General features: G+C 46.0%; 1 protein-coding gene across 3 annotated transcripts; it reads left to right on the forward strand.

Moving 5' to 3' along the window:
• Positions 1-54: 54 nt before the first annotated feature.
• GOLT1A (golgi transport 1A) lies at positions 55-13,742 on the forward strand. 3 transcript variants are annotated; one of them, XM_039881838.1, is made up of 5 exons: positions 55-163; positions 9,565-9,656; positions 10,622-10,800; positions 12,669-12,732; positions 13,402-13,742. In XM_039881838.1, the coding sequence occupies exons 1-5, from the start codon at positions 139-141 to the stop codon at positions 13,438-13,440; spliced, it is 399 nt and encodes a 132-aa protein (XP_039737772.1). In that variant the 5' UTR covers positions 55-138; the 3' UTR covers positions 13,441-13,742. The 3 variants fall into 3 exon arrangements, with proteins under 3 accessions (XP_039737772.1, XP_039737771.1, XP_039737773.1); XM_039881837.1 differs by having other exon boundaries at positions 13,555-13,742; XM_039881839.1 differs by having other exon boundaries at positions 10,688-10,800; positions 13,555-13,742.
• The last annotated feature ends 241 nt before the right edge of the window (positions 13,743-13,983 follow it).

Below are 13,983 nucleotides of genomic sequence, written 5' to 3' on the forward strand. Positions count from 1 at the left end.
AAAGTTAATGATTTATAAGAGGTTCATTTCACAACTTACCAAGGGTCAGCTTCCCCTGAGCATATACAAGCTCAGTCTTCTCTACAACTCACGCCTGGCCAGCTTCAACCCCGGAAGATCCCCCAGGCAGCCTGCGGCATGATCTCCATCACTGAATGGCAGAGTGAGTGCAATGGGCCCAGCTGCAGAGGGGCTAGGCTGGAATGGGGTGTCCAGGCTAGGTGAGGGACAAGATGATGCCCTCCCCAGCTGAGATCACTTTCTGGGGAACTGTGAGGTGACCTCTGGAGCCAATGGCCTGGAGCTGCTGTGTTGGCATCCTCCACGCAGCAGGGCGACAGCTGGGTGTGGCTTTTCTGCCTTCCGGGAGTAAGGGATTCGGATTGTTCAGGGCCCCTAGGTAACCCAAGGCCGGTGCCCGGGGGAACTGGCAAATTTACCACTCAAGCTGGTGCCTTTCCCATTCAGGGTTCTTAGACCTGGAAAGCTGCAAACATGGACCCAGGAGGCTGCTGCCCATTCAGACATCTTTCCCTCACAAATTTTCAGGGTCTCCTATGGCCCTGGGTCCCTTCTTGACAGAAACTAAACTCCACTCCACTTCCCATTCAGTGAACAAATTTGTCTCCTCTGTGTGCCAAGCACTGTGTTAGGCATAGAGTATACAACAGTGAATAAAACAGACATATACCTAGTCTACCATCTAGAGTGGGGGATTAACAGATAAAGAAGTCAGTATGTAGTATGTCAGGTGGTGATACATCCTTTGGACAAAAATAAAACAGGTAAGGATGCTAGGGAGTATGAGGCAGGAGGGGTTACCATTTTGTACAGAGCTGTCAGAAAAAAGCTTCACTGAGAAGGGGCCTTTTATACAGAGACCCACAGGAAGTAGAAGGAAAAAGCCATGCCGCTATCTGGAGGGGAAAAATGTTCTAGGAAGAGAAGAGAGCCAGGGCAGAGGCCTCGAGGCATTGGCCTACTTGCTGTGTCTGAAGAATGAGGAGGCTGGTTTTGATGGAGGGAAGTGGGCAGAGGGGAATGTAGGAGGAGTTTAGTCATGGAGGCCGCTGAGAGACCAGACTGTATAAGAACTCTGGTTTTATCTCCATAAGATGGGAAACCACTGGCGGGTTTTTGTGCAAAGAAGTGATACAACCTATTTATATTTTTAAAAGATCACTCTGGATGTTGGGTCGAGAATGGATTGTAGTGGGGTAAGGTCAGCAATAGGGAGACTAGTTCTGAGGTGACAGATGGTGGAGGAGACCAGCATGGTAGCAGTAAACTGGTGGGAAGTGGTCAATGCTGGATCCGTTTTGAGAAATTTGCTGAAAGGATTTACTGATGGATTCGATGTGCAGTGTGAGAGAATGAAGTCAAGAATGATTCCAATATTTTTAGTCTGAGCAATTAGAAGGGTTGAGTAGGGGGAGGCAGGAGCCGGGTTACACACATGTTGAGTTTGCAATGTTAATAGACATCCAGATAGGATGTCAAGTAGGTGGCCAGGCAAGTAAATCTGGGACAGAGGGAGAAATTTTGGAGTTGCCAGCATATAGATGATATTTAAAACCATAAGAGTCTGTGAGATCACCTGGGACACAGTTTCTCAGCCTCCCTACTACTGACATTTGGGGGCAGCGTAATTCTTTGTTGTGGGGTATGTCCTGTGCATTATAGGATTTTAGTAGCATCTCCGGCCTCTACACACTAGAAACCAGTAGCACACTTCCACACTCAACTGTGACAGTCTTCAGACATTAACAAATGTATCCTGAGGATCAAAATCACCTCGTCCCTCCCACCCCCCAACTCATTCCCCCAGATGAGAACAACTGACCTTACCTTAATATTCTTAAAAATATAGAGAAGTAGTGCCTGAGCCCAGTGGCGAGCCAACATTTTATTAAACTAAAATGTGCTAAGTCTTATGAAGAATGTGCTAAATCCTGTTAGAGAAAGAAAGAAATGAAGGAACCAGATTTGAGTCAAGGAATGGAGAGTGAACCAGGTTTCCTGAAGAACTGACATTGAGTTAAGACCTGAAAGATGAATATGCTTTAGGCAGATAATGAGTGGGAGGGAACTGCCCAGTCAAAGGCCCTGAGGCAGGTGCATTACGGAAGGTGCATTACGGAAACAAGGATGTAGTTTGAGTGTGGCAGGTAAGCGGGACAATGGCAGGAGATGAAGTTGGACCAGCAGGCCTAGGCCCCCTTATACAGGGCCCGTGAGCAGAGGAATGGATGGGAGGACGCTGTTTCATCTAAGCCCAGTGGGAAGCCATGAAGGATTCTGTGCTGTGCATGAATATGGTTGGATCGTATGTTTTCCAAGATGCCTGCCTGCCGTGTGAAGAAGGGAGAAGAGGGTGGCGGGAGTGAAGCGGAGACTAACAGGAGAAGCTTAGAGGGTTCCAGAACAAAGACGAAGGTGGCTTGGAATTAAGGGGTAAGAGTGGAGAAAAACGGGCAGCTTTCATGATACATGGGAAGAAGAAGCAATAAAACTTAGCTGTGGCTTCACCAAGAGAGCGGTGAGGAGACTCAGTGACGGCTCCTGGACTTTTGCTACAAGCTGCCGGGCAGGTGGTGACATTTTTATTCATTTGGGGAAAACCAAGAGAGGTACAAGTTTAAGAAAAGAATATCAATAGGGCAGTTTGGACCTGCTGAATTTAAGATGCCTCGACGAGAGAAAACCAGGCAGATACGCTAAGCAGGCAGTTGGATATGAGTTTTAGAAGCTCAAAGAGAAGCCTGGGGTATATAAATAATAATAAATTTCATATATTAAAGATAAATATCAACATCGTCCACACAGAAGTGATATTTAAGGACATGGAAATATGTGTGAAAATAGGATGAGAAGTGAACTTGGACCAAAGTCTTGAACAATTCAAATCCCAAGAGGAGCTGGCAAAGGAGACGGGAGAAGGATAATCAGAACAGCAGGAAGAAAATCAACATGCTGTCATGGAATCCAAGAGACAAGATATTTCAAGGAGGGAGTGGCCACCTGCTAACAGATGAGGGCTGACACCTGTCCATTGGATGTGGGAACATGGACGTCACAGATGGCCAAAGCAAGAACAACTTCTGCGGAGGAGCGTGGGGCGGAAAGTAGACTGGACTGGGTTGGTTAAAGGCACTTTTTCCAGAGCCAGACGACCAGAATCAAACCCTGGTTCTGCCAGCTGCTGACTGTGTGACCCAGGCAAGTGACTTGATCGCTCAGTGTTTCAGTACTGTTTGTGAAATGGGGCTAACAGCATACCTACCTCACAGGCAGTTATGAAAATGCAATGAGTTAATAAGAATTAACAGTGCATAGACTGTGCCTGGCACTGTGTGCTCATTCGTGTTAGTGGTGGTTCTATTAATCACTACTGTTAATTTTGAAAAGTAAAAGAAGGCTCGTTCTCTCCCCATTTTCCTCCTTCCTCTTCCTGAGCAATCCAGTCCTAAAGCCATTAGGTAGAAAGTGGGTGGGGGTGGGGTGCCCAAAGCAGGTGTCAGAGCCCTAGCCAGGTGGAAGGGGGTTTACTCTGGGGTTGGCCTGGTGCCAACGCAGGGCGAGGAGAGTATCCTGGCAGTGTCAGCGCAGGGGGTGGAAAGGAACTTTATACTGGAGGAGGCTGGCAGCCACCACCTTAATCAAGTGGTCAAAGAAACATCATCAGTAATGGGCCAAATTAAAATCACATGTGGCTTAATCGATGCAATGAGAAGAACACAGCATCAAATCTTGCTCGTATTTCTGCATAACCAGTATCTAGTCATGAGCAAATATCAGACAAGCCTAAGTAGAGGGACAGCTACAAAATAACTGGCCCAAATCTTCAAAAGTGTCAAGGTTAGGTCAAGGAAAGACTGAAGAACTGTTCCAGACACCAGAGACTAAAGAGACACAGACACTAGATGCTACACGTGATTCTCGACCGGATGCTTTTGCTACAAATTAAATTACTGGGACAACTGATGAAACTTAAATGAGGTCTAACTTTAGATGGTAGTAGTGTATCAGAGTTAATTTTCTGACTTTGATGCTTGTATCCTGGCTACATAGGAGAATAAACCCAGCACGCAAAGGATATTCTAGGAGAGTGCTGTGAGGCAGTCTGCCATGGGCAAACTACCTGAAAATGGCCTCAGGTACCCTTGTACTGTGGCTCCCAGACTTTCATTCCAGCCTGGTGAGCAGAGAGGAGAGAGAGGAGAGAGAGAGGAGAGGGAGAGAGAGAGAGAGAGAGAGAGAGAGAGAGAGAGAGAGAGGAGGTGTGAGGGAAAGGGAGAGGTGGTGGGTAGGAGAGAGAAATTCTGATCGAAGCCCAGTAGCCCCTGCCTCTGCCACACAGCCTCGGCCAAAAGTACCTGTCTACCTTGCTCCAGAGATACTCAGGCTTTTCTCCCTTCTGGGAGCAAGAAAGATATTACTGAACCTGACCGGAAGTTAACGTGAGCTACAAAAGAGTGAGTCAGTGCAGCCCGGCTGTGGTTCTCTCTTGGCAGCTGCTCTTGGGAGCCGCAGAATTTGGGGGACTAAAAAGCCTGCCATACTCAGGGAGCCCACAACTCATTGCTTTCTTTGAGGTCAAATTGAGGTAGTCTAAGCCACAATGGGTGAAAATTCTGGAGATCCAGGCTCTGAAGAGTACCAGAGCCACACCCCTCTCACCCCCCCACCCCTCAGCCTCCCAGATCTCAGCTGGAGTCTATGACATCCCTGGCCCATCTCCAGCAGGGGCCGCGGTGCCCCTATGTCTGGATCCTGGGGACCGTGGGCTGTGGGCACTTCTGTCACTCCTGGTGACATGCCCCACCACCCCTGCCTTCTGTGTCACACTGGCGCTCCTGAGAAGGACTTCGGGAGCAACCTCATGACTGAAATCGCTGAGCTACTTGGCAAGTGGGAGGCCTAGGAAGATCTGAGGCTCGTGTGTGAGAAACAGCTTCTGATCCTTTCCGGTGAGGTTTTGTGTCCACCCTAGATTTTTTTCCACTGAACACTAGTAACACTAAGCATGGCCCATAAAGAAGACTGTGCCCATTACAAGAAAATTCTGGAATAGTACTAGCCCTTGAAGAAGAGTGTGGAACAAGTTGGAAAAGTAATAACTGGCAAATCACTGTTGCAGGAAAGTTAGGAGAAAAGATACGAAGTGTGAATTCAAGAGAGACGGTTCTTAAGTGTTTACAGGATGGACATATGAATATTTTAACAAAACAAATGAAAATCCAATAAAATGTTTACATTGTGTTTCCACACAAAATCAACTACTAAAGGAGTTAGAGGAAGAGAGTGAATAGTCAGAACTGGAATCAATGACATGTTTTTATGGCAGGTCATAGCTAAGACCAGATATTTTTACAACAGGCATAAAATCTTGAAATATCTTTGTCATGCAGATGAAAGAATATGGTTGTGGTCTTCCTCCACAATAGCCCAGCCTATCTAAAATCACCATGACAAAGTAGATGTACTTCTAGATCCTCAACATAGTTTCTCTGAGGGTAGAGAAATAACACAGTTTGAAAGGACAGAATGCGAACTTCGTAATGACCCAAGGGGGCGGTACTGCAGGGCATAGGCTCTAAGAGATTGAATTCAGGCCTTGCTAGGAGGCGTAAATAGGAAACAAGCCCCAATGGATCACAGAGGTGGATTGGAATCAGGGGAGTCAGCCATCAGTACAAAATGGATTCTGGGAGGTTGGGCCACATGTTGACAGAAATGATGTTCCAATGGGTCCTAACAGAACCTCGCTCTGCTGAAAGAGAGACGCAGTAAGACTAGCATTTTTCTGGACTATAAATTGAGTGAGGTTTCAGTCTATAATTTGAATGATAAATCTAATCTCTATATTTTGAATGATTCTTTTTAAAATGCCCTTTGGCCTTCCTTCTGTTCTGGAACTGGTCCTAATCCTCTTAAACTCTGTGTGGTAACAGATTATGAAAGATTAGCTACCCAGAAGATGGTTCAAAATGCGTTTCATTTTCTTGCACTTGTAAATATAACTCAGTAAGTATAATCACAATAATTTTGTCTTCGTTTTGTTTTGTTTTTACAGTTCTGCCTCTTAATAGCTAGACAACATTTTACAACTATCTGTAAAAGCATGGCAGTAGCACTAATTTTATAGAGCTCGTGAGGGCCAATTCTAAGATATTAGTTAACAAATTCAGTAAAATTTTTCTCTTTAAAAATTACTTGTGACATAATTAATTATTAATTAAAATCACTCGTTTTTTAAAAATCAAACCAACTTCAAATTTTAAAAATTAAGCCATTTTAAATGAAGTTACGCAAGTTGTAGCTTAAAAGATACTTTTTGCTTTATCTTTAAGAAATATTCATGCCATATCCCTATCCACCATACCATTTACAATAAAAAAGATAATAAGGCATTCTAGCTACATTAAGTAAATAAAATACGTTGCAAAACTGTATGTACAAATAAACTTGAAGTTGTACAACCTCATCAGTAATTTTTAAAATAGACACAACACAATTCCATTTATAATAGCATCAAAAAGAGTAAAATACTCAGGAATAAACTTAACCAAGAAGGCAAAAGACATGTACAGGCATAGCTTGAAAATAATGCAGGTTTGGTTTCAGACCCCTGCAATAAAGCAAACCGTAATCTTTTTGCTGGTGGAAGGTTTTATGTTCAATTTGTGAAAAACATAACATCTGTGAAGCACATTGAAATGAGGTATGTCTACACACTGAAAACTAATAATGTTGCTGAAAGAAATTTTAAAAGATATATATAAATAGAAAGACATCCTGTGTTCATGGCTTGAAAGATTTAATATTGTTAAGGTGTCAATACCACTCAAAGCAATCCATAGATTCAATGCAATCTCTTTCAAAATCACAATGATTTTTTTTTTTTGGCAGAATAAAAAAAATCCATCCTAAAATTCATTTAGAATCTCAAGGGATCTCTAATAATCAAAGAAATCCTGGAAATAAAAAAAAATTGGAGGTTTCATACTTTCTAACTTCAAAACTTATTACAAAGCTACAGTAATCAAAACAATATGGGATTCACATAAAGACAGGCATATAGACCAATGGAATATAATAGGAAGCCCAGGAATGAACCCTGGCCTATATGGCCAAATGATTTTCAAGAAGACCATTCAGTGGAAAAATGACAGCCCTTTCAATAAATATATTGGGAAAACTGAATATCCACAGGCAAAAGAATGAAGTCGGATCCTTACCTTACGCCATATGTAAAAATTAACTCAAAGTTAATTTTAGCTCAAAGTAAGTTATATAACTCTCAGATGAAAACACAGCTTCATGACATGGGATATGACAATGACTTCTTGGATATGATAGCAAAATACAGGCATCTAAAGAAAAAATAGATAAATTGGACTATATCAAAATCAAGAACTTCTGTGCATCAAAGCACATAACCAGCAGAGTAAAAAGGCAATCTATGAAATGGGAGAAAATATTTGCAAGTCATATATCTGATAAGAAGTCGGTATCTAGAATATATAAAGAACTCCTACAACTCGATAAGCAACAACAACAAAAAACCTGTTTAAAAAAATGGGCAAAGGACTTGAATGGACACTCCTCCAAAGAAGATATACATATGGCTAACAAGCACATGAAAAGATGCTCAATATCACTAATCATTAAGAAAATGCATATCAAAATCACAATGAGATACCACTTTACACCCATTAGAATGGATGCTATAAAAAACAAAACAAAACAAAAGAGCAAGTGTTGGCAAAGATGTGGAGAAACTGGAACCTTCGTACATTGCTGGTGTGGATGTAAAACAGTGTGACTGCTATGGAAAACAGTATTGTGGTTCCTCAAAAATTAAATATGATCCAGCAATTCCACTTCTGGGTATAAATCCAAAAGAAGTAAAAGCAAAGTCTCGAAGAGATATTTGTTCACCCATGTTCATAGAAGTGTATTCACAATAGCCAAAAGGTAGAAGCAACCCAAGTGTCCATCCACAGATGAATAAACAAAATGTAGTATATACATACAATGGAATATCATTCAGCCTTAAAAAGGAAGGAAATTCTGACTGGTACATACTACTACATGGATGAACCTTGAGGACATTGTGTTAAGTGAGTAACAAGATGACAAATACTGCATGATTCCACTTATATAAGGTACCTAGAGTCATAGAAACAGAAAGTACAATGGTGGGTACCAGGGCTGCGGGAAGGGAGGGATGAGGAGTTAGTGTTTAATGGGTACAGGGCTTCGATTTTGCAAGTTGAAGAGAGTTCTGGTTGGTGGTGACAGTAACACGACGATGTCAATGTACTTAAGACCACTAAACTGTGTACTTCCGAATTGTTAAGATGATAAATTTTATGTGTATTTTATCACAATTTAAAATAAAATTTCAATTTAGTTCAATTTAAAATGAAGCAATACAATGAATTGTCATTTGTTGACTATCAGTGGCAAAGAAAAGTTGACAATTCCGTGTGACAGAGAGAGTTTAAGAAAAAAAGAACTTCGTGTCCTGTTATTGTTACAACTCTTCTTAAATATAAAATATTTATCACATTTCATATTTGTGCAATCTGAAATATGTATCAAAATGTCAAAAATGTAGCCCTTGACCCAACAAGGGAGCTTTAATATTCTGTACTTTTGCACTGTGCTCATTGGCTCTGAGCAAATTCCTGCAATTCAGAGAATGCCCCAAGACACAAAGCCAAAAGAAAAGACACTACAGACTGAGGCTGGGGCACTGTTAGTGTGGGTCCAACCTTTGGCAGAACTGCCTGGCCACTGTGGCTAAAATTAGGACGCTCAGGGGTGTGTGGTGAGCACCCATGGCAGCTGCTGCAGGAGGGAGGGAGGAAAAGGGAGCAGGTGTCAGCTCAGGTGTAGACTCTATGTGGAAAGATGAGCGTCCTGATTGACGACTTCTATTTTTCCAATCAAGTATGAGAGGTCAACACTGGAAAGCTTGGGACAGGGACAGTTTAGGAGAGGAAGGAGACAGTGTTAAGAGTTGCTCGGGAGGGCTAGCCTCTTGAGAAATACGCAGGACAGCTGGGTGGTTTCAAGACCTTTTGGGGCTGGTAGCCATGTGCTGTCAGTGGTCCCCTTCTACCTGAGTGTGGGTTGGGCATCAGCGGCTCCCAACTGCAAGAGGACAGGATCGCTGTGGGCAGATGGTTGTGTTCAGCCAGGGGCTCAATCCTGATCATGATCTAGATGATGCAGCCTTTGAAGCTGAGGGGAAGCTGGAAGTGGTGAGGTAGCACTAGCTACCTCGTAGGGTTGTTGTGGGGACCGAATGCCGTGATGTGAAGAACTGACTAGCAGTTTCCAGGTGCTAGATGTAGATTTGTGCACATTCTTCCCTTCCTGTCTCATCATTCCCCAAATGCACAGGAGCTGAGATTCCTGGATGAAAATGGAATCTTGCCTCTCCGTCCCCCACCCCCAGAGGGCACCTGTCCAGTGGCTTTGGGGGAAAGTTCTAGCATCCCCACCTGCACTCTAGAGTCTATCCCACCACAACCTCCTCACCCATTGCAGAGCTTGGTGTGGGCACCGCCGGCTTCGGCATCTTCTTCATCTTCCTTGGAGTACTCCTGTACTTTGATTCCGTGCTCCTGGCCTTCGGAAATGTGAGTGCCCCTGCCGTGCGGACCGCTCCCAACCTACCTGGCCCCTTGCGGGGGTCAGCCCCAAGATCCTTCAAATCATGCCCATCCAGGGGTCAGGTGCCATCAAGCTCGGGCGAGCGAGGGTAGCTGGGAATGGACGGTCAGGCCCACTGGGTGGAGAATCTGAGGACCTGGGGGAGGCCCTGGGGATGCCAAGTGGAAGCAGACACTGTCCATCCATTGGAATCTCTCCAGTTAGGGATAGCGATGTCATACGAACCTACATGACTGGGGAGGAAGATAGGGGTGTGGCAAAGTCACCATAAGACATATTTAATATGAAACAAGATCCTTGGAGGAAAGAGAGCATACCCAGTTGGAGAAGGATGAGAAGGAATTTGGAAAGGAAAATGGGTGTGGTGGTGCATAAAGCACTTCCAGGTCGATGAAACATGCTGGATGAAAGCCATAGTTGAATTTGATGGGAGCCTGGGCACTCATAAGGGATTATTAGGAGCCAAGCTGAAGACGGCGACAGGACCATACAATGGAGGGCTTGGAGCAGAATTCCACAGGCAGTGGAACCCTGACAGTTCCATGTGATTCTGGGTATGGCTGCCTAACCTATGTCAGCCTTGGTCTTCACCTTCCTAAAATGGAATCTCACTATCTGTCCTATCTTTCTTGGGAGGTGTGATGAGAAATGAAATCACACGTGAAAAAGTGCTTGGGAGCCAAGAAGTTGGGTTGAATGGGGTGAGAAACTACAGACCTTCGATGTTCTCCTTGTCCAGCCCCCTGCCTCTGGGCAGTTCTGTTCCTAACCAGCTCAAATTACTTAAGGCTCTGGGATTTTGCCACATGACTGGGTGGCAAGTCCTGCCCCATGCCTGACTGTGGCTTTGGGCCTGGCCCCTGACCCCCAGGGTCAGGAATGAGGAGGGGAACTGCTGTGTTTGTGCTCATGCCCCTCCCCTCTCCCACAGCTGCTGTTCCTGACCGGCCTCTCTCTCATCATTGGCCTGAAGAAGACTTTCTCCTTCTTCTTCCAGAGACACAAGCTCAAGGGGACCAGCTTCTTCCTGGGAGGTGTGGTCATTGTGCTCCTGCGCTGGCCCCTCCTGGGCATGTTTCTAGAAACCTATGGATTTTTTAGCCTCTTCAAGTGAGTGCAGGTCCCTGTCCCCTGGACAGGCTACTGGAGTCTCTGAGTAGCTGAGATCAGCCCACCAGATTTGGGCAGCCCGACCAGTAGGGTGTGCGCAAGCCAGACTGATCTTGCAAGAGACAGGAGCCATGGAAGGATTGAAAATGGGGAGGGACATCAGGCAAACACTTGGAAAAGTCCCTCCAACAGTAGGCTGAAGGATAGATTGGAAGAATCTGCCCATCCATCAGCAAACATTGAGCACCGCCATGTGCCCAGTCACCAGGGAGGAGACACAAGGCCCACACTCAAGTCGAATGATCCAGGCGGGGAGGAAGGGCACTGGGCTCACATTTGCAGGCTCTGCACATGCACCATCATCATCTCACCTCGTCATCTCCACAACCCACTGTCCTCTATAGATGAGGAAACCAGAGCTCAGAGAAGCTGCCCCCGACTGAGTTCTCACAGGTAGCATGTCTCTGGCTCCTGGATCCACATCCCTCGTCCTGTCGCATGACAGCCTGGCCCTGGTGAAAGGCAGGGTGTGACTCAGGGAAGACATGTAGGCACCGTCAGGGCCAGCGTGTGATCGAGAGGAAGCAGGGCTAGAGACAGGTCTTAAGGGATGGGTCTAAGAGAAGACTGGAAGGCGCTTAAGGAGAAGAAAGGAAACGATACTAGGGAAGGCGCAAGGAGGAGGGGAGACTCCAGTGTCTCTGGAGTGCTGTGGGGAGAACAGGGGTGGGATAGGGATGATCGGGGCTGGAAGAATCATAGCCATGGAATCATGGGAAGGAGCTGAGGTCAGGAAGCCCTGGGTTCCCATAGGAGCCCTCAGTCTGCTCAATGTAGCCTCGAAAATAGCCTGATTAGCCTGAATGCCAAGACCTCATAGACTTCATGTAGTGTATCCTCGAGAAATGAAATTTTCTCACGCATACACTGTCATCCATTTATTCATTTTTCAAAGTCATTTACTCAAATATATAAAAAGCACCGACTGTATGCCCAGTGCAGGGCTAGGTCTGGGGACATGGCTCTAAACACGGAGAAACTTCTTGAGGAACTTGCAGTTCAGTAGGGAAGACAAATTCTGACAACAGTGATCATTTATTGAGGGCTTAGGATTGTGACCAGGGCCACTGCAGATTTAGTAGTTCAAACCCAAAGTCAACGTGGACAAAAACAGCAGCATTGTAAGGGCAGAAAAAAAAAAAATCAGAGATATGAGAGACCTCAGGGATGCAGTGAACCTCAGGGAATCGCAACCCAAGGAAAGGAAAAAGCTCAGGCAGCATTCAGACTTCCGATTCCCTCGCCCCTCCCTTCCCACGCTAACCTCCAGTGCCTCTGAGCCCTTTGAAAGATCACAACTCTGTCCCCAGCCAAGCCCTGCAGGGCGTGTTTGATGGGAATAGAGGGCTGAGGCAGGAGGGAGCTTGCCCTGCCTGGAGCCCAGAGAACCTGCAGCCGTGGTGATAACCGATTTGGGGAGGAGGAGACAGTGACAATAATAAAAACAAACATTTCTCGAGCATTTCTTTGTGTAAGGCCCTAGGATGTAGATACTATTTTTAAACACTTTTTATAGCTAGAAACAGAGCCAGAAAAATTAAAGAATTTGCCCAAGCTTATAGAGCACCAGTAACTGATAGAGCCAAGATTTGAACCTATGGAGTCTGACCCCAGGGTCTTCATTCTAACCACTCACTTCGGCTGCCTCTAAAACATCTACCGCACAGAACCAAGCCTGTTCCCATTGCCCAGGGGCCTACTCTCCTGGGAGCCAAAGCTGAAGCCTTTCTGTGGACCTCAGCCTTGCTGCTCCCTCTATCATCCCCTCCTAGGCCAACACTGACCCCTCTCCACCCCTCTGCTCCTAGGGGCTTTTTCCCTGTTGCCTTTGGCTTCCTGGGCAATGCCTTCAACATCCCCTTCCTGAGTTCGGTAAGTGCCTGTGGCTTGGTGGTAGGGCCTTGGGATGGGGCCTTGGGTTGAGGGGAGCACAAGGAGTTTGTAGAACTGCCCCCCAGGTGCAGTTGACCTTACCCATCTCCCCTCGTACCCCCCTTCCCCAGGCTGGCCTGCCTCAGCTCCCCTTCCCCTCCCTGCTAATTCTCCATATGACAAGAGTAGATGAGGTGAGGGGACCCATAAGCAGCTGTGCCTAAAGGGCGGGGATAGAGGAAGGTGGCTATGAATAGCTCTTTATTAAAGTCAAAGAAACGAACACTCAGAGAGTCTAGGTGACCCATCCAGAAAGTGCCAGAGATTTCTGGGGAGCCATCCGTGTCTGGACCCCAGACATGGAGAGAATGTGTGACAGCCCACGACAGCAGGAAAAGCAGGTGGCAGATCCTGTTCTCTCCTTGGGGCATGATTGGTGCAGTCGTCCCCAGTGTCTGCCCTGCCCTTTCTCTGAAGCACCTGACAGAACATAAGCTCTCCGAGAAGCCAGCGCCTTGATGCGCCTGCCAGCTGAGCACATCCCCGCAGCCCCCTCTCCATATCTGCACTTGGCACTGCTCCCAGCTCTCAAGGCCAGCTTCGTAATAACCTAGATATTGAGTCTGCTTTCTACTCTTTGTCTGCAATAATGATTCTTGGCTCCCACAGCTGTTCCAGAGGCTTCAAGGCACCAGCTCAATGGTCTGAACAGCAGAGATGAGCTCTTTGAACATGGATCATTGGTTGAGGGGGCTGGAAAGGAAATGGGGTCACCCCCTTGAGCCCCCGCACTGCACTGACTCATCTCCCCAACACACTCAGATCTCTCCAAGTCCAGAAGGAAGGATGGAGCAGAGTGACTGACCTCAAATCCCCAAGTCAACTCAAGAGGCTGTCAGGACTGTTGGGAGTGGAGATCCAGGGTCCCACAGAGATGGCACTGGGGCTGGTATCACATCCCACCTTGTATTTACAGGAAGAAAAGCAAAGATTAAATCCGCAAGCTGTGAGTGTGTCTGTGGTTCAAAGTTAGTGTTTCCAGCCCATTAAGTCCATCTCCTGACTCAACGAGGGGCAGGCCTGCTCTCATAGGCTCATTTTATTCCTGGTATTTGAAAGTCCTGAGTGACATAATGTGTTCCAAGCCCCTGATCACAGGAGGCATTAGACAAGTGATAAGTATCAATGCTGTGTACTGGCAGGAAGTGATTCCCAACCATTAGGGAGATGTCTGCACAGTGAAGCCACCAG

Source organism: Pteropus medius, unplaced genomic scaffold, assembly GCF_902729225.1.
Source record: "Pteropus medius unplaced genomic scaffold, Ma_sr-lr_union100, whole genome shotgun sequence".
In the NCBI taxonomy this organism is placed as follows: domain Eukaryota; kingdom Metazoa; phylum Chordata; class Mammalia; order Chiroptera; family Pteropodidae; genus Pteropus; species Pteropus medius.